We start from the raw sequence: 19,545 nt of genomic DNA on the forward strand, positions 1-19,545 counted from the left end.
AATGACCAGACAACAATGAATTAATAGAGTATAAACAGAGAACATAGAACAGCAGGTCCAGCTATTGACAAGACAGTGATAAATAGCACCCAGGAGTGTGGTTTCGAAGAACATTGCTGGGGGGAGACGGGCCTAGAGGTGCATTGGTAGGAAGTAAAACACAAGGAAAGAGGGCCCTGCTCGTGAGAACTTATATGCTAGAGGGAAGGAGTTGACCCAAGTAGGGCGACACTGAGTGGGGAGCAGGGATAGTGGCAAAGGCAAAGGAGATAGGAGGAGGCCGATAGGCTTGAAAGAAGAGATGAGTTTTGAGGGCACATTTGATGCCTTGGAGACTAGTGGCTAATCTAGTAGGGAGTCGTAGGTCCGGCGAAGCACAGACAACATCAAGGGCGAAGAGGTAATCAGTGTGGTAGTAAGGCTGTGGCAGAGCAGGAAGGGGTAGAAATGAGGTTTTAGATGTGGGGGGGGGGGGGGGAGAGAAAGGGTGGCTGGGGACTTTGTAGGCAAGGGTGAAGACACTGTAGGTAAAAACTAGAGATGAGCGGGCTCGGATTTCGCTAATCCGAGCCCACCCGAACAGTGCGGATCCGACGGGATCTCATAAATGCCCCGCTCGCGGCCGCCATCTTCATTCTCCCTGTGGTTAGTGAAAAGGGAGGTTGATGTGCTCTGTCCTGCTGATAACTTTACTAAAGTGGTGCTTTGTCCTGCTGAGTGCATTAGTACTTTGTCCAGTGCTTTGTCCTGCTGATTTATTTAGTCAAGTGGTAATTTGTCCTACTGAGTGCAGTAGTACTTTTTCCAGTGCTCTGTCCTGCTGATTCCAGTGGTGCTTTGGCCAGTGTCTGTGCTGCTGAGTCCAGTGGTGCTTTTGTCCTGTATTTGTTTCTTATAAGTCCATAGCAATTTGTTAATCAGCCAAAAATCTTTTTTTTTAAAAAAAGAAAAAACTAAAAAATATAATAAAAAAAAAAAAAAAGATTAAAAAAATAATTGAAAAAGTATAAAAAATATTATAGAGCAATATATTCTTGCAGTCCAAAAAAAGAGGACCTGCCATTTCTATTACTATGTTCATTATTTCTGTAGTTCCAAAAAATAGGAACTGCCAGTTCTATTACTACGGTCATTGTTTGTGTAGTTCCAAAAAATAGGAACTGCCAGTTCTATTACTACATTCATTGTTTCTGTAGTTCCCAAAAAGAGGAACTGCCAGTTCTATTACTACGTTCATTATTTCTGTAGTTCCAAAAAATAGGAACTGCCAGTTCTATTACTACGGTCATTGTTTTTATAGTTCCAAAAAAGAGGAACTGCCATTTCTATTACTATGTTCTTTGTTTTTATAGTTCCAAAAAAGAGGAACTGCGGCCTTAACAGCTATGTTGGTGTTAGACGTCCATCCGGTGTCCGCCATCTGTGCAGTGGAATTTAGACCAGTTGGAGGAGGTAGGAGCAGACATCTGTGCAGTGGAATTCAGACCAGTTAGAGGAGGTATTGTGGCCCCGGTACCAAATTGGGTACCGGGGCCACTCCACTACGCAGTCCAGATAGCTGCGTATCAGATATTAAACTACATTCAGTGTTGGGGCCAAATCCAAAAATAATTAAAATGCACTGTCATGATCGAAAACAAGAGGTATTGACACGCTAGAACTCCACCCTCTATATGCTGCAGAGGATGGAGGAGCAGCCATATGTGCAGTGGAATTGAGACCAGTTGGAGGAGGTATTGTGGCCCCGGTACCAAATTGGGTACCGGGGCCACTCCACTACGCAGTCCAGAAAGCTACCTCGGTGCAACGTTTTGGACTAAAAACAATATTGTGAGGTGTGAGGTGTTCAGAATAGACTGGAAATTAGTGCAAATGATTGTTATTGAATGTTATTGAGGTTAATAATAGCGTAGGAGTGTAAAAAAAAAAAAAAAAAAAAAAAAAAAATGGATTTTAGTGCTTTTTATGCCTTTTTAAAAATAAATCAGAACCCAAAACCCTAAACCAGAACCAAAACCTTTCGTCAGGTGTTTTGGCAAAACAAATCAGAACCCAAAACCTCAAGCTAATCAGAACCCAAAACACTAAAAGTGGCCGGTGCACACCCCTAGTAAAAACCAGGAGAGGACAGTGTTGCGGAGGTCAATAGAATGGAGGTTTTCTTTCCTTTGTTGGGCCCTTGTACTTCCCTACAGACTGTGCTGTCCCTCCTTAGGCTCCTATGGGAGACACAGCCTGTATAGCACTCCTATGTCTCCACAAAACCACAGGCAGTCAGTCTGTACACTTGCCACATTATCTCTCTATTTAGTAACCTTATTTCTCATCCATAAGCTAAAAATAGGTTCCTTCTTACATTATCTTCTGTCATTTCTGCTCTGCATCGCCTGCCACAAAAGGACTTCTTTCTATGGTAAACCCCATATAACCTTCCAATTGCTGCAGTCTACAAACACCAAAGGGTTAAATTCCTCTTACATACATCTCCCTCTCCGCTGACCATATTTCTTCCCCTAATGTAAATATTTGCGTTTCTCAGCTAGAGACCTGATTTTTTTCCGCTCTGGAGGCGAGGTGACCAGAGAGCAATATTATGTACACATAAATGTATACATAAAAATGTAAACACGCAGTCCTCATTTGCCTTCAACAATCCAATGTTTCTTTATAAAAGGGAAAAACAGTCTTCTTTCTGTAGTTCCTGCTCAATGACATATATCCTCAGTGAGGCTGCTCACTTCATCTTCAATATCGTCTGGTTTATTTGAGATGGAAAAATATAGACTACAAACAGTAACCAGTTATGGTATTTATTTAACGGCAGCAGTACTCAGTGTAGTGTACTGGATGGTAACTAAAAATAGTCTGTTTGGTGGTTGCATGGTTATTTAGGATGAGGAGACATATGTCCATCAAGTAGATCCCTTCAAATTCCCTGGCTAACTGGCTGGAATGGACGTCTCTTTATTTATTGTACTAGGCAGACTGCCCAAAATAGGACATTATTTAGACAGCAGCCGTATAATTATACTAAATGCACTCAGAGATGTATCTAATTCTGAGCCATGCCCCATAGAATTATTCACTACAATCTGTCCGATTCCAAGCCACTTCCTGCGTTGTAACTGCTTGGAGCCAGGTTGACCAGATCTACCCACTTCAGAGCTACTAACTAAGATTTGTTTCAGAGCCATGTATCAAAAGATCGCAATGGAGAAGGGTCTTGCTCTCAGAAGCTTTTAAATAAAAACCTTTATTTTTTACTTTTCATTTGTATTTGTTTAATACTTATGGATATAGATAGTAAGCCAGCATTTAGAGCACGCAATTCAGTATATCATTAATATAGATGCCACTGTTTTATAGTAATCCCTTGAACTCATTGCTAGACCATTTTTGTCAGTCTAATTCAAGTTCCATAATGCTGCATGGTTATACTTGCCCAAAACAGCAGCTTAGAATGAGCCTAGTGGCAAGGCATGTGGGTCCGAAATATTACAGAATGCATACAAAGAGGCAGAGGACAAGAGATCTAGGGGTATATTTACTAAACTGCGGGTTTGAAAAAGTGGAGATGTTGCCTATAGCAACCAATCAGATTCTAGCTGCCATATTGCAGAATGTACCAAATACATGATAACTAGAATCTGATTGGTTGTTTTAGGCAAAATCTCCACTTTTCCAAACCCGCAGTTTAGTAAACCACGAACCACGTTCCCAAAGACCTTACCATACACAAGCCATATCACATGATCTATTAATTTCAAATTAGTGTAGGTATCCTTTTCAAAAACACTTTGCGTTTTAACCAAAGCACATGTCAAAACATATAACCACAAGTGAGTCACTTCCCTAGATAACAAACAGCACCTGATCCCTGGGGATATAATCAAGATCCCACCTCTAGATGCAATACAGCTCATCATCCTCAATATCTACTTTACATATATTTATCATATTTTCCAAAATCTGTTTTTATTTTTCAAATCCTCACGTTAGGCCTTATGAGTCACACTCCCTGAACTATAACTGTAGAAGAGGTACATCTGCAGGGATCTAACTGCTGCCAAAAATGACCAATAGAGGTATAAACATGCAGACCCTCATCCCAAGAGATGTAATGCTGATCATCCATGCTGCATTACAGCAGCTGATATCGTGCATCTGGTCAAATATTGCAGCATGTATGGCCTGAAAAAGACAGAAACGCCCAATGGTGAAAATATTATAATCTCTGACAGGTTCGTAGAAGTAGTTGCAAGATGACCACACGCCAGTCATTCAGTGATCAAAATACTGGCAAGGTTCACTCCAGCCACTCGATATCTATACACTGCCTAGCCTTGCCCAACAGAATTCTGACCTTTTCTCAGACACTCTCCAAGTTTGCATACTACTGACAGAGTCTGAGCCACAGTCCTTTATATCTAATCACTTCCAGGTCATATTCTTAAATATAGTCAAGTAGTGAGCCTAGATATCTATTCCCTTGCAATTCACAGCCATAGAGATGCAAGCATAATTTGCCCAAGCAACTAACTTGATACCTAACTGGCTCCAAATCATATAGCCTAGATACACAACCAACTCCAAGCCCTGAACCTACATACCTATCCATCTCTAAGCAGTGCATAGATAGTAAACAATCAACTCCAGAAAGAGAATACCTGTTCTAGATACCTTTATCAGTGGTTTAAAGAGACAATATATCACTCTTTATTTATAAAATCAATTTAAGCATCAGCTTTTTAGGGTATGACTAATAATCCCAAGAGATATTCCAAAGAATTATCACATTCCACATTCTGAAGCTTACAAAATCCCTGTTTGAGTTAGTCCACAACCTTTATGCAAGCCTGTACACCATAGCATCCAAATGTCCAGATTGTCAAAACGGATAATTCCCCATTAGCAAGCTTAAGAGTGACCAATCACCAGACATGGCCATGTAAACATGACCATAAGTGTTTTTGTATCATAGTTGGCTTTTGCATTAGAGAACATCATTTTCATGGAAACCCCGACAAGGAGTACACAATATGTACATTTTTAAGAATTTAGTAGACACCAACCATACACGCTATTATATATATATAATATATCTATCTATATCATACCTTACTGATAGCCATCAGGACTGTGGAGTAAGACACCATCTGAAAGAGAAACAGTATAGATGAATGCAATAGTACATACTCATGGGTTAAAAACAGATGCTATTAACCTATAGGTCAGGTACAGAAAGTGGTAAGCCATGTCAGAGGCAATTCATGATGAACTTTTTCTTTTGTAAAAAACTGTGCACTAACTATTAATCTTGTTTTCATTATAGTGCCGTACACAATTAACTAGTCATAAGTATGCAAAGTGATATACAGCTAATGAAGACAATTAAATAATAAAAAAAATCCATAACTTTAAAACAATGGACCACAAAACAAATTCACAAAACTAAGCCGCCCATATACGAGGTGATACAGACAGCCATTTGTGTTTAGATTGGCCTAAAACACGACATATAATGGTCCAAAACAACTGGTAATCCCTATCAACACTTGGGAGTAAATTTATCAAGTTGTGGGTTTTAAAAAGTGGAGATGTTGCCTAAAGCAACCAATCAGATTCTAGCTATCATTTTGTAGAATTAATGTACTAAATAACAGAATCTGATTGGTTGCTATAGACAACATCTCCACTTTTTCAAACCTGCAGCTTGATAAATTTGCCTCTTCATCTATTAGATGTAAATCAGGACTAGCAGAAAAACAGTGGAACAATAACCCCAACCTGGCCATATGTGCAGCCATTGTTCAAACATACTGTATTTCCCCATAGGATATGACTTTTTGGCCTAAGCACCCAACGATCAGTTCTCCATGACTGGGCCACAAGCTTATATGGTCTCAGATTAAGCTATAGTGTATGAGACACTTAAATATGGGTGCTGGACAATAAAAAGTTAAGATTGGCTTGAACTGACATACCTGAGAGTTAATGGCATACTTGAGATAGGAGAGGATGAGAGGGTTTGGTGCTGGTCCAATCATAGCCTGATCCAAAAGTGCCTCTGTCAATGCACAAAAACACATCTGACATTACTGGGGTATGTACGCTATGGAATATGCTGGCATTATATAAATAAATGTTAATAATAATCTTACCACAAGCAGGGATCTCAAACTCTATCAAAACTAAACTGCATGTAACACCACTTTCATAAAAAAAATTCTCTCTAAGATTAGACCTTAAAAATTGTGCACAAAATAATTATTAAGCTTGTTTTCATTATATTATTATTAGATCTTGTTTTTATTGTTATTTTTGAGAATGATGGTTCATCTGTTTATTTGACAAATATGTGTACCAAACTGTGGGATTCACTTCACTGTTTACATTTCTAACTGCTGGAGAAAGCAGCATATGGTCCACACAACCCCAGCCACAACATTTACCTGATGTCATTGGATGTCAATAACTATTGGCACCATGTGTTTGTAACCAAAGTGATGTTGAGTAAATAATGTGGCTGGGGAGGGGCTTTGTTCGTTTTACTAAGATGTAGATCTGTTCACTAAGATTTCCGTTTTTTCATAGTGTCCTATGAAAATAGGAAAGAGAAACAGAGCTGTGCAATACATTATCCAAGAGAGAATCTAACCAATTATTTGAGTCAGGCAGGACTGCAAACAAATTATGTTTACCTGTTAATTGTTTCCTTGAAGGACTCCATGGCAGCACTAACAAAAGGGATAACTCCCTCTTTAGCTGAGCAAAGACCAGAAGAGTATACAGTGTGGCTCCTCCTCTTCCTCTGTATCTAACTTCCCAATGAAATATATCATCAATAACAAGGGTGGGAATATTGGGGCTGCCATGGAGTCATTTAAGGAGATGCAATGAAAAGGTAAATATAATTGGTTTATTTCCTCTTTGGACTCTCTGGCAGTGCTAATGAATGGGATGTAGACAAGCAATAACAAAGGGCAGGGTAATGAACAGTACACCAAAATGAGCACAACAAAAAGTTCTTTATTGATCTGTAGTCTGACGGATGTTCCTTCCACACTGAATCTCCTTCTCTGCTGTCACATCCAGCAGATAATGACCCGCTTTGCAAATTCCACTTGTTGAGACTTGAGTCCTGCTTGCCACCGCTCACGTTAAATGCATGCTCCAGATTTTAGGCACTGCAAGACCTTTTCCCCTTGTATGCCTGCATGATGACTTCCCGAATCCTTCTTGAAAGGGTATCCGTTGATGGAGCATGCCCCTGTTGTACCTTGCAGGTAGTACTAAAAGGTGTTCAGTCTTGCTCTCACCACATCCAGTGTATGCAAACATGTCTCCTTCATTTTTCTGTTGTGAGTAAAACATTCTTCTGCTTTATTTGGAAGTCATACATTATTTTAGGTAGGACAGCTGGATTTGTCTAGGACTAGTATCTTATCCAGAATGACATTCAAGAACGGTTCTTTGCACCACAATGCATACAGCTATTTTTTTGGCAGAAGGCATTGCAACCAACAATATTTTGAATGTAAGCCATTTAAGTGGAATGTCCTGCAACAGCTCAAAACGACATGACACTAATGCCTCTAACACGATAATACGATAATAAGATCCCACATATCTAAGAAAGGTCTAATGTGAGGCAGAATTCCTTTCACTGTTTGAAAGAAGCGTGTTATTAAACTATTTAATGTCAGTCTTGTGTCAAAAGGATGCTTAGTGCTGACACTTACACCTGTACTTTTAAAGTTTTGGAAGCAAAAGCTCTCTTTAACCCCTCCTGCAGGCAATCCAGTACTTGTGAGGCGTCTGCTGCCATTGGTTTAAATGATCTTTTCTTGCACCAGATCTTTTGCAAATTCTGTCATAAATTATTGATGAATTTGGTAATCTGGCTAGAAACTCTCCTGTGTCTGAGCAACGCCCGCTCAATTTCCCCATCAAGGAGAGCGTACATGGGTTCGGGTTGCGGAACTGGCCCCTGACGCAGGCGGTCCAGTCAGAGCTCTAGAAGCTTCTGAGGCTATGGCAAACCACGACCACAGAGGCCAAAATGGGAGGATGGCTATCACCTCCACTGCCCCCTTCCTGATCTACCTCAAGGTTCGTGGGATAAGCAGAAATGGAAGGAATACATATCCCAAATGGAAGAGGCAGATCTTGGTCAAAGAATCTATTCCTTCTGCTCTGGGATCTTTGTGACGGGAAATGGAAAAACAAATCTTCTTGGTATTTTCACCTGTTGCCACTAAAACTATTTGAAGGGAGCCAAACTTGTTTATCTCCTTGTGCAGGGACCACCCACAATGGCTGAGATAGTCTGCCATCATATTGCTTCTACTGGTTACATGAAGTGTTGAAAGAGACAATATAGTATTTTATGTCCATGCCATAATTGGCGCTAGCCTCTCTATCAAGGTTGTGTTTCTGGTACCGCCCTGTACGTTTATGAATGCTACCATTTTTTATGAAGCTTTTATTTAGTTTTGAGCAGCACGGTGGCATAGTGGTAAGTACTTCTGCCTCACAGCACTGGGGTCATGAGTTTGATTCTTGACCATGGACTTATGTGCGGAGTTCCTATGTTCTCTCTGGGTTTGCGTGGGTTTCTTCCGGGTGCTCCAGTTTCCTCCCACACTCCAAAAACATACTAGTAGGTTAATTGGCTGCTATTAAATTGACCTTGGCCTGTGTGTATGTTAGGGAATTTAGACTGTAAGCTCCAAAGGGGCAGGGACTGATGTGAGCGAGTTCTCTGTACAGCTATCGTACCCTGTATGCGAGTTGAAATGACACCCAGCCTTTGGTGCTGGAATCTGTCTTTAATACCAGCCACACTGGCTTTGAGAGTGATATCTCATGATTTCTTATTATGGGATCCTTCCACCATTTGATGGACTTTTGGACAACACCCGTTAGTTTGATGCCGTTATCCAGGGGACTCTTGCCTGTGGTACCATTGTCAGAGTAAACCTAGTTGCAGACTGCTCATATATTATCTTGTTCTATTGTTGAAGAGAACATCCCTAAACGACAATCTCTTGTTGGATGAGGTTGCCGAGATAGAATTTGCCCATTCTTTTTGATGATAAGGACAACTTGTCCTCTGTTGTATTTATACATATACCCAGGACCAATAGTCATGTTAACGGAAGTAGATGACTTTTCCCCCAGTTAGCTCCAACCATGACTTTGCTACAATTACCCCCGATTTGACTGCGGTTCCCAAAGAAAGATACAATCTGTTAAAACACTTTTCTATCCATGGAATATTTCAATGGCCCACTGTCTTCTAAAGGAATGGTGGCCTAAATTGACAGATTAGCAACTACTGCATTTACTTTTGGGATGAAAGCTCATTTATCCGTATCATTATCTGGAAAAGGATACATTCTTTCAATCCTTAGACTGACCTCTTTCTGGCTGCTCCCATAGTCTCTACAAGGGTGCTGATAGAAAAATACAACCTATTCTATTAATAATGTGTGCACAAATAAATAAGGGCTTGCCTAAGTTCGGTGCTCATAACTTCTTTTGGGGCGGGCTCCGGACTCATGTCTCAAGAATTCTCTCTGCCAAGTGTGCTAGACTGGTGTATCTGCTTTTAACAGCCTACAACCAGAAGTGATGGGAATGACTGACCCAGTGCTGCCTTAGGACGCGGAGGTCAAATGTTTGTGCCTTTTGTAACACTACAGTGCATGTGACTCCACTCTTCACCACATTTGTAGTCAGATAGTGGTCCCAGGTAGCCACCCCCCGATGCGGCAAGCCCACCACTTGTGGTTTGCTATACTGAAATCTACCAGATCCTGTTTCAGGAGTTATGGTAAGTCCCATCAGTGAACAAAAATGAACCAGCAGCTCTCTGCACTGCCTATTCAGATGAAAAAAAAACACTTAAGTAGAGGAGGAGCTACATTATATTCCCGAGGGTATTTCCTTTTTCTGCTTAGATGAATAGGGAAATACCCTGGCAGCCCTAATAAATGGCTTGGGTTTGTTTTTTCTTTTGTTTTGTTTTTTTTTAATGTGAATTATTCTTTAAATTGATCATGTAAAGGTGTCCTAACACTTTGCTGATTTGAAACCTCTATACATCAAGTTAGCCATTTATTACAGTAATCGTTTATTTATCTGTCTCCTCCACCGTTGGCAGCTGCTTAATTCCAATAGCACTGTATGCAGGGGAGAGTGAGAAGGCAGAATCTGCAGACATGCTAATAGTTCAGGAAGACGGATTAAACCTGCCATTGTAAGAGTAGAGAAGTTGAATAATAACTTTTTTTTTCATTTGCATACACAAGGAAATAGGCAAATTATTAGTTGTGGTTCTAAATACACCAAACAATTAACAGAACTAAAGTACAAATTCAGAACAACATTCCATTTTAATATACTAGCCTAGGCCTGGACATCCTGTGGTTTTCCAGATCTTTTGAAACTACAAACCCCAGCATGTTTTGCCAGCTGATATCTGGCAGGGTAGACTGCTAGTTTTAACAAGACCTGGAGAGCCACAGGATGTCCAGGACTGGGCTAGTAAATGAAAAAAATGTGGTTCTGGATCTGTTGGTTCTCTACTTTAGTTATTTTATTTGCTTGGTGTATTTCTAACACCAACTACTAATTTGCCTATTTAATTGCGTATGGTGTCTGTCCAGGCCTGTACTAGCTGGTACAAAGCTAGCACAGCGTGTATCATTCCCTTGACCTTTCTCCCAAGAAGCTCAAATCAAGACTGAAGCTGGACCACCAGTGGGGATGGATAAAGGGTACCATCTTCCAGTTTTGGAACTAGGTATCCAGACCAAGAGAGGAAATTAAACTTGGGCACAGGAAAATATGTGCAAAAAGAGTGGTTAAAAGCAAAATATTTAATTTCTTAAATCTTGAACATCAGGTTGTAATTCAGATTCAGACATAACATCCGGCAGAAAAAGATAAAGGACATATGACTTCAAGAACTACAAGAATTTGTATAACGCTACATGTAATATTAGTTCTCATAGCAATGGTGAAACTGTAATTCTACCCTAGATATATGTTTTACTAATTAGTTGAGGAAAAGAGGGAGAACTATTTTAAAAAATACATATAAATAATCAGTTGCCAGGATAAACGTGAGGAGCCTGGACTCATTGGAAGGCAATTAAGATTTTATTTTATTAATTTTTACAGATTCCTGTCATTTAATTTCTTGCAATTCATTTTGTATTAATGGCTTGCTCTGCCACATTAACGTGCAAACATAACAGGGAGGAAAAACTGACAATACGGTATATTTCACCAAAACCAGTTAGTAACAAACATCTGTTTGGGAAGCAGATAACTAATACAATGCAAAAAACAATATCAACAAATAAAATACTGAAGTGAAAATAACAGCTTTTATTTCAGCTGTTTAGCCAATATAAGGACCTTCATCTGAAATTGCACAAAACTCTGCAGTTAAAACATTTAAGGTGGGAGAATCTCTAAAGCTTATCTTAAAGATGGTCCATAACGCACACCAAAATATAAAAATGCAAGTTTTTAATATGCATTTTTGCGTTGCCTACTTGTGAATAAAGAAAGGCATGCTGAAGAGACAGATTGTGCTGAAAAATATAGCACAATATATTTTCACTTGAATATTTTGATCACTGTGTAAGATGTTCCATTACATTGGTTCAGCTGACCTGCTAAGTTCAAGATGTCCCATGTGACTCCTTTGGGAAAGAATCTCTTCATGTTGATAGCCCATTGGTAATCGCTCCACCTCTCCTTCCAGGCCTGTAGGATGGCCTGTTTCAGATTTACCAGCTTCATTTTTCAAGTCTGTCCAAGGTGAAAATGACCAACGCAATGTTAAAACATGTCAAAGAAAGAAGAGATGGTCATAATGAATATGGATTCAACACACAGTGCCACCCTGCTCCTAAACTACTGGAGCTTTAAAATATTGAGCTATCAAAACAAACAAACTAAACATATCAACATAATCAAAGGTCTAGAACATCAACATTTTCTGCATTTGTGCCTTTTTTGTTTTAGATTACTCTTCTGTACATGCTATGAGCAAATGTAGGAAGTTCTGTGCTATGTGTTTGCCGGCTCCCTGTGACATTTTTAGTCATTTCCAGGCAACACACATATCTATTTCCACTAGGCTATAACCAAAACTATTGTATTAAGAAAATGTGCTGTTTTTTTCTACTTGCACCAGTATCTTATGATAAAGGGTACCCAATTCAATTATTTCAAAACATTGGACAATTCCTAGAAATAATAAAAAGCTGAAAATTAACTGGTGCTCCCAGTTAATATTGGATCTTGTTTGTCAAGCTTTAATACATAACAGCAGACATATATCCCAACTGTGAATGACAGATTACTGGCTTTTAGTGAAAGCCTTGTTTGTTTACATGAATGGGCACATTTAAAATGTGTGGACATATTTAGAGCTGGGAAGGAGGAAACTTCCTTCTAGCTCAACTCTAAATCGCAGTGTAAAAAAACAAAATCTAATCAGCTTGGCTCAGATTTCATCTGGTATGTTGAAAAAACAGGTCAAATGTTGACCCAATTTCTGTGTGTTTGGAATTTTCATAAGCGAATGTGATCAGTCCTGCAATCTAATACAACTGCATTCAATGGTCATGGCATACAGCCAATTTTCAGCTTGTGTTGGCACCATAAGGCAACCTGTGTGCCACAGCCTTGCATAATGGAACCTCAGGTTGCCTACCTCTGTGTTAATTCCAGGCAGCTTCTAGATGCTTCAAGTTGTGAGACTTCCCTACAAAATCATAAAAGAAATATCAGATATTAATTTAACTGTGTATCATGTTTATTATACATTCTGATTTCAGGACCACATGTTCATTAAAATATTAATATGTATTTTAATATAGTTAGGACACTTTTACTGAAGTATTCCTAGTGTAAAGCAGAGCTACACAATCTATCTCTGCTGGTGTTATTGAACTATAAGCCTAAGTCTTTCTTTGGCAGGCAGGAAGTGCTGGGACTTGTAGTTCCACCACATCTGGAGAGGCACAGTTTGCCCAACAAAAGTTTAAGGCACCTTCAGTTTCTACTATTTGACCAGGGGATTTATCTTACGATAAATTACACAGCTTTATTAATAATAACACCTTACGCTCATAAGTGATCAGGATGGGTGGTCTGTATATTGAACACAAGCTCTATTTAGTGTAACGCTTTACTTTACAAATAATCATACAGGATTTGCCTAAATCCCCGATACACCGGGCACTTCATATAACCCCAATCTGCACAATTATCACCCTCCTTACCTCCGACCACTACACTCAAATCTCCGAATGAGCAGTCGCCATGACAGCTTATCGCCCCTGATTGGCTGAGTCGCGAATGAATGACGTCATTTTTGGGTGAGAGGGGTCACGGGAATTGTAGTTCCGTAGCCCTGGAAGAAGCATGCCGGGAAACTGAAATATGTGCTCTGGTTTTTCCCGAGTGACGGATGCCAGTCTGATTGTCACAAAAGTGAGGCCTCTCACAGACAGTAGTAGGCAATTTATTTTTGTGTTATATTTATTATAGCTAGAAATGAAGACATTTTTCCAGTTACGTCTTTACAGTGTGCTGGTTTTAGAGACTTGCATGTGAGAATGACAAGCATATTACATCTATATTTACCTAGTTACCGGTTATTGTATCAGTGCAAACATTGTAAAATAATCTAGGGAGTTTGGAGGTGAGCAAGATCATCCCAGCACCTCAGGTGTGGTACAGTCTAGATATTTGGGACATGCTTTAATCACGAACGTAAATAGCGTTTATAAAACACAAAAAAAACCACGTTAATTACGCTTGCGCACGTCTGTATTAAGCGAGGAGTGGATCTGAAGAGACGTCTGTTGTTTAACACAGGTCTAGGTGGCAATTCAGTTAATGTCACCTGATAATATAGTCGGGTGGATTGGGAACTGAAAGTGGCCTGGAAAAAAATCTGAAAGTGACCTCATGTGAGCGGACCAAATCAATTTAAGGGCGGGGCTATCTTAAATGTAGACGGGGTTAACACCAGGGGCAGATCTAGAAAATAATTTTACCCGGGGGCGATTTAGTCCTCACCCCCTTTTTGACACCTAAGACTGCCTACGGCTGCACACTATGTGGACTCTCTGACTGTCTCTGCTGAACGGACCTGCACATAGTGTGCAGCCGCCGGCAGAAAGCCCCTGCTAGGGGGGGGGGGGGGGCGATCGAGGCAATCGCCCCTCGATCCGCCACTGGTTAACACACTGTTGCCGGTGGTAGACGAGGCTAATGTCATATGCAATGGTAGGTAAAATCACATCAATGCAAGGGGGACTGTCACAGTAGGCAGACCTAAAATACAACTTCAAAATTATCGATAAAATACAATTTCTTCTGGTCCGCAAAGATGAAAGGTAATTCTGCTCATCAAACCCCACTTTGCAGTGTGGGTAAGATTGGAGAAGATGAAGAGGAGTGAAGGAGGGGTAAAGTGACTGGGAGTAGGTGAGTAGGATGGGAGATAGAAACACAGCAGGAGATGGACAGAACATTGAGGAAGGAGAGTGATATAGAACAGCAAGGGGGAGGGGAAGAAAAATAGAGTTAAGAGAGGTTAGAAAAACAACATTAGGAGGGCTAAAGGATGAGGCTGTTGGTGGACTATGTTCTCTCTTACCTGTTATTGCAGCTTTAACAACCAGCAGTTGGTTTCTGTATGGATCCTGGCATGTTGGGGCCTGTTTGGAAAATATATAAGTACATGACATATGAAAATAAGTGAACACAGATAATACAGTGAATAGAGAGAGCTCCCTTGTGCCCGCCACACAATAGATAGAGCACCCTTGTGCCCACCACACAATACACAGCACCCTTGTGACCACCACCAGGGGCACACACAGGGGGGGTTTCTGGGTCTCCAGAAATCCCTCCCCTCCGCTAACGAAGTGCCCCACATAGCGGCACTGTACTATACAGCAGTTGCGGCGCTGCGCTGTCAAGGAAGCATCCGCGGCTACAGCACCGCCACGGACGCTTCTTTGACAGCGGCGCGGCTGCTGTATAGTACAGTGCTGCCGAAACTGAGCTGCTACGCATGCGCGGGCTCTCTCGGGTCTTTTTGGGGTGGGGAGGGGAACCCCCCTAAAAATCCTGCGTGCGCCCCTGACCACACATTATAGGACAGTCTTGTGATCGCTAGCTGAAGTACTTAAAATCCAATCCAGATGAAATTGAGGTCACATGAAAACAAATAATTTGGCAAGTTGCAGGTATTTTGTCACCATATTGCTTATTGTAAAGAAAGGTTTTCAACAGGGATCTCCGGAGAATGAGTCATTGCAAGGTTTTTGTTGTTTTTTTAAAATTGGAACCTTTGAAAAACACATTGATCTCTAATGTACTTTATTAGTTTATTTATATTTTAGGCATAGAACTCCAGGGGGTAAATGTATCAAGCTGAGAGTTTCCGGTGGGTTTGAATAGTAGAGATGTTGCCTATAGCAACCAATCAGATTCTAGCTATTATTTAGTGCATTCTACAAAATGATAGCTAGAATCTGATTGGTTGCTATAGGCAACATCTCCACTTTTCAAACACGCCAGAAACTCTCAGTTTGATACATTTACCCCCAGAAGAGCTTGTATCAGACAACTGCCCTCAGTATACTTTAGCAGAGTTTGCCTGATTTACAACAATGCCTATGATTTGCACACAATTTCTAGCCCTAATACAGAAATACAGCTGATCGCACTTTATGTTGCCAATTACAACTAAAAGGGGATATATCCTTCACGTCCCACAATGCCCTATAAATACATACACAATGCTATATATATATATATATATACAGTGGGTGAAATAAGTATTGAACACATCAACATTTTTTTTAGTAAATATATATTTAATATGGCTATTGTAATGAAATTTACACCAAATGTCAGCAACAACCCTTGCAATCCACACATGCAAAGAAATCAAACCAAAGATGTCTATAATTTAAGTTTTGTGTAATAATGTGAAATGACAAGCTAAGACACCAGCTGAAATCTATCAGTAATTAGAAAGCAATCCTGCCAGCTGGTTCAGCCACAACTGATGTCCTATAAAAAGGTGTCTCATTACTAAGGTGTCACATGAAACATCTCATGATGGGCAACAGCAAAGAGCTCTCTCAAGACCTTTGCTTCCTTATTGTTGCAAAACATACTGATGGCATTGGTTACAGAAGGATCTCTTAACTGCTGAATGTTCTAGTGAGCACTGTTGGGGCCATAATCCGGAAGTGGAAAGAACATAATTTCACCATACCAGGTGCACCTCGCAAGATTTCTGACAGAGGAGTGAAAAAAATTATCTGAAGAGTTGTCGAAAAACCAAGGACCACTTGTGGAGAGCTTCAGAAACTCCTGGAATTAGCAGGTACAATTGTTTCAAATAAAACAATAAGTAATGCACCCAACCACCATGGCCTGTATGCACGCTCACCACATAAGACTTATTTCCTGAAGAAAAAACATGTTGAAGCTCGTTTAAAGTTTGCTGCACAACATTTGGACAAGCCTGTGACACTGGGAGAATACAGGGTGGTCAGATGAGAGCAAAATTGGACTCTGGATGCCATAATACACACCATGTTTAGAGGAGAAATGGCACTGTGGGGCTGTTTTTCTGCACACGGTACTGGAATACTGCTTATGATTGAAGGAAGGATGAATGGTAAAATATATCGAGACATTCTTGATAAAAATCTGCTGCCATCTACCAGCATGCTGAAGGTGAAACAAGGGTGGACATTTCAGCAAGACAGTGATCCAAAACACACAGCCAAGTACACTCAATTGGTTTCATAGAAAGAAAAAGCTGCTAGAATGGCCCAGCCAATCACTTGACTTGAATCCAATTGAAAATCTATGGAAAGAACTAAAGGTCAGAGTTCATAGAAGAAGCCCACGGAACCTTCAAATTATTGCGTTGAAGAATGGGGCAAAATCACACAATGCATGCGACTAGTTTCTCCATACAGGAAGCGTCTTGAAGCTGTCATTACCAACAAACGCTTTTGTACAAAGTATTAAATATTTTTCAGGAAGCATGTTCAATACTTTTTCCCTGTGTCATTTCACATTATTACACAAAACTTAAATTATGGACAGCTATGGTTTGATTTCTTTGCATGTATGCATTGTAAGGGTTGTTGCTGACATATGGTGTAAATTTCATTACAATAGCCGCATTAAATATATATGTACTATGTAAAAATGTTGATGTGTTCAATACTTATTTCACAAAACGGCACAGCTTAACAGGTACGTCACCTGAGGTGGCATATCGGGCAAGTACAATGTCTGAAAAAGGAGAGAGCGGTTTGGGACGTGTACCTTGCGTCGAACTAGGTGTTACGCTGCCATGGGGGGACCTTAAGGGGGTGATGTGCCTTGGGGTTTGAGGTATTAAGTAAAGATAGGGAAAGTTGTACAGTATTGGGGTCACGTGGTGTGAGTACCAACCTCCCCAGATTTTATGAAAGGAAGCCACGTTGTTGTTCTGGAGATTAGTGATATTTTCCATACGGCACGTTGTTGTTCTGGAGATTAGTGATATTTTCCATACGGGACACAAACCAGATGCGGTTGACTACCTCCCGGCGTGAGCGGGGGCTGCTTTTCTTCCAATTGCGAGCTAACCGGAACTTCGCCGCACAGGAGATGTGCAAAATCATCTTATGAAGCACGTCGTTTTATTTATATATATATATATATATATATATATATATATATATATATATACACATACATATATATTTGTGTGGAGTTTGTTGTATATTCTCATGTTCGCATGGGTCTCCTCCAGTCTCTCCTGTTTTCTCCCACAATCCAAAAACATACTAGTAGGTTAACTGGCTGCTATCAAATAGACCCTAGCCTGTGTGTGTGTGTGTGTGTGTGTGTGTGTGTGTATGTATGTGTTAGGGAATTTAGACTGTAAGCTCTATTGGGGCAGGGAATGATGTGAGTAAGTTCTCTGTACAGCTCTGCAGACATAGTGGCGCTATATAAATGATGATGATGATATACATATATCCTTTGCTAGATGTAAGCCCCTGTACTTGGGAGAGCGACAGTGCATATGTGAAGATTCCATGACTACAAACATAAACTATAAAGTTTACATTTCTGGTACACATATATACCTTTGGATGGGTGTGGTGGATAAGATATAAGCGTGAAGGTGTATTCACATTTTTCTTGTCTTACTTGCTTCTGATCACCCTGTCTCTGAATTTGCAGTGAGAGCTGGAATATTCTGAGAATATTTGATATATGTATATTATTTCATCTGGTACGCATATTCTATTTACTAAGTACTGTTATTTTAACTATATATATATATATATATATATATATATATATATATATATATATATACATACACATTGTATATCTCTCTCTCCTCTCCTCTCCCCCCCCCATACATATCCTCTGTTTTGGCACCCTATCCTTTCTCATTTGTTTCCAGATATATATATATATATATATATATATATATATATATATATATTATTTATATACACATACATACAGGTATATAAGTCCTAGATTCCTCTCCTTTGTATTTTAAAACACCAGGGAGTTTTTGTGTGTGGGAAAAGCTTCCCAGTGCAGATTTTGGAGCAGACTCATTAGGAGTTGCACTTGTGTGGTTCCTGGAAAAAGCTGCAGCTCTGATCACTCTGCCTCTCACTGTCTGGGGAGGGGGTCAGACGGTTCCTGAGAGAAACTGCAACTTTATCCTGTGAGTTCCATTTGCTTGGTTTAAGTGAAGGACACTAGGCCCATCACACTAGAGAGGGAATACCTTTGTATTAGCTAGTAGCTGGACGGCTAGGATTTTGTTTATGTTTTTGTTGTGTTTGCAAACTGGTGAAAAAAACTACCTTAGGCTATTGAACTTGAAACACTGGATTTGTGTGATTTTCTCCTGGCTGAAGTGCAACTGTCCACCCCAGAGGACGGCATCCCCAATACGATTCTATTAAAATATATATATATATTAGGAGCACATTCAGTATACTAAGGGGGGAATTCAATTGCCGGCGATGTAGCGCATGGACATAGTGCACTTTGCTGCCAATTTTGGTAGAAGTCTTCACTCGTTTTTCCTTGCACCTCTATGGTACACTTCGTGGCTAAATGAATTCCCCCATAATAAATAAACAGGAATTATGCTGTGCATATCGTCTGTGAACAGGGAATTTCCAGGTACATAAAACTGACACTGCTGTTCTCGCATTTCCAGAAACTAACAGTTTCCAAGGACAGTTTTGTGTTTTCAAAATATGACCACATTGTTTTTGCACTTTATTTCTAAATTCAACATCAGTGGGTAAATGTATTAAACAGCACTTTTTGTAAGTTACAGATATTCATCGAGTTTGACAGCTAAATTTAAAACGGCAAAGTGTTTAAAGGCAATCATGGCCCTTTTAAATGTAGCTGTCAAGCTCGCCGAATATCGGCGAGTTG

General features: G+C 40.0%; 1 protein-coding gene across 5 annotated transcripts in view; it reads right to left on the bottom strand.

Annotated features, from left to right (window-relative positions):
- The window catches only part of MED24 (mediator complex subunit 24), a 65,989-nt gene extending 52,597 nt beyond the window's left edge, over nt 1-13,392 (bottom strand). For 4 of the 5 annotated variants that reach the window (XM_075177104.1, XM_075177103.1, XM_075177102.1 and 1 more), the window contains exons 1-5: nt 13,311-13,380; nt 12,740-12,790; nt 11,691-11,829; nt 5,985-6,067; nt 5,118-5,156 (exon numbers count right to left, since the gene is read on the bottom strand). In XM_075177104.1, coding sequence (XP_075033205.1) covers nt 5,118-5,156; nt 5,985-6,067; nt 11,691-11,820 — 252 coding nt within the window. In that variant the 5' untranslated portion in view covers nt 11,821-11,829; nt 12,740-12,790; nt 13,311-13,380. Of the gene's footprint in view, nt 1-5,117; nt 5,157-5,984; nt 6,068-11,690; nt 11,830-12,739; nt 12,791-13,310 lie in introns of all 5 variants that reach the window. The other variant, XM_075177101.1, reaches the window with a different exon arrangement.
- Nucleotides 13,393-19,545: the final 6,153 nt, after the last annotated feature.

Source organism: Mixophyes fleayi, chromosome 6 (genome assembly GCF_038048845.1).
Source record: "Mixophyes fleayi isolate aMixFle1 chromosome 6, aMixFle1.hap1, whole genome shotgun sequence".
Taxonomy (NCBI): domain Eukaryota; kingdom Metazoa; phylum Chordata; class Amphibia; order Anura; family Limnodynastidae; genus Mixophyes; species Mixophyes fleayi.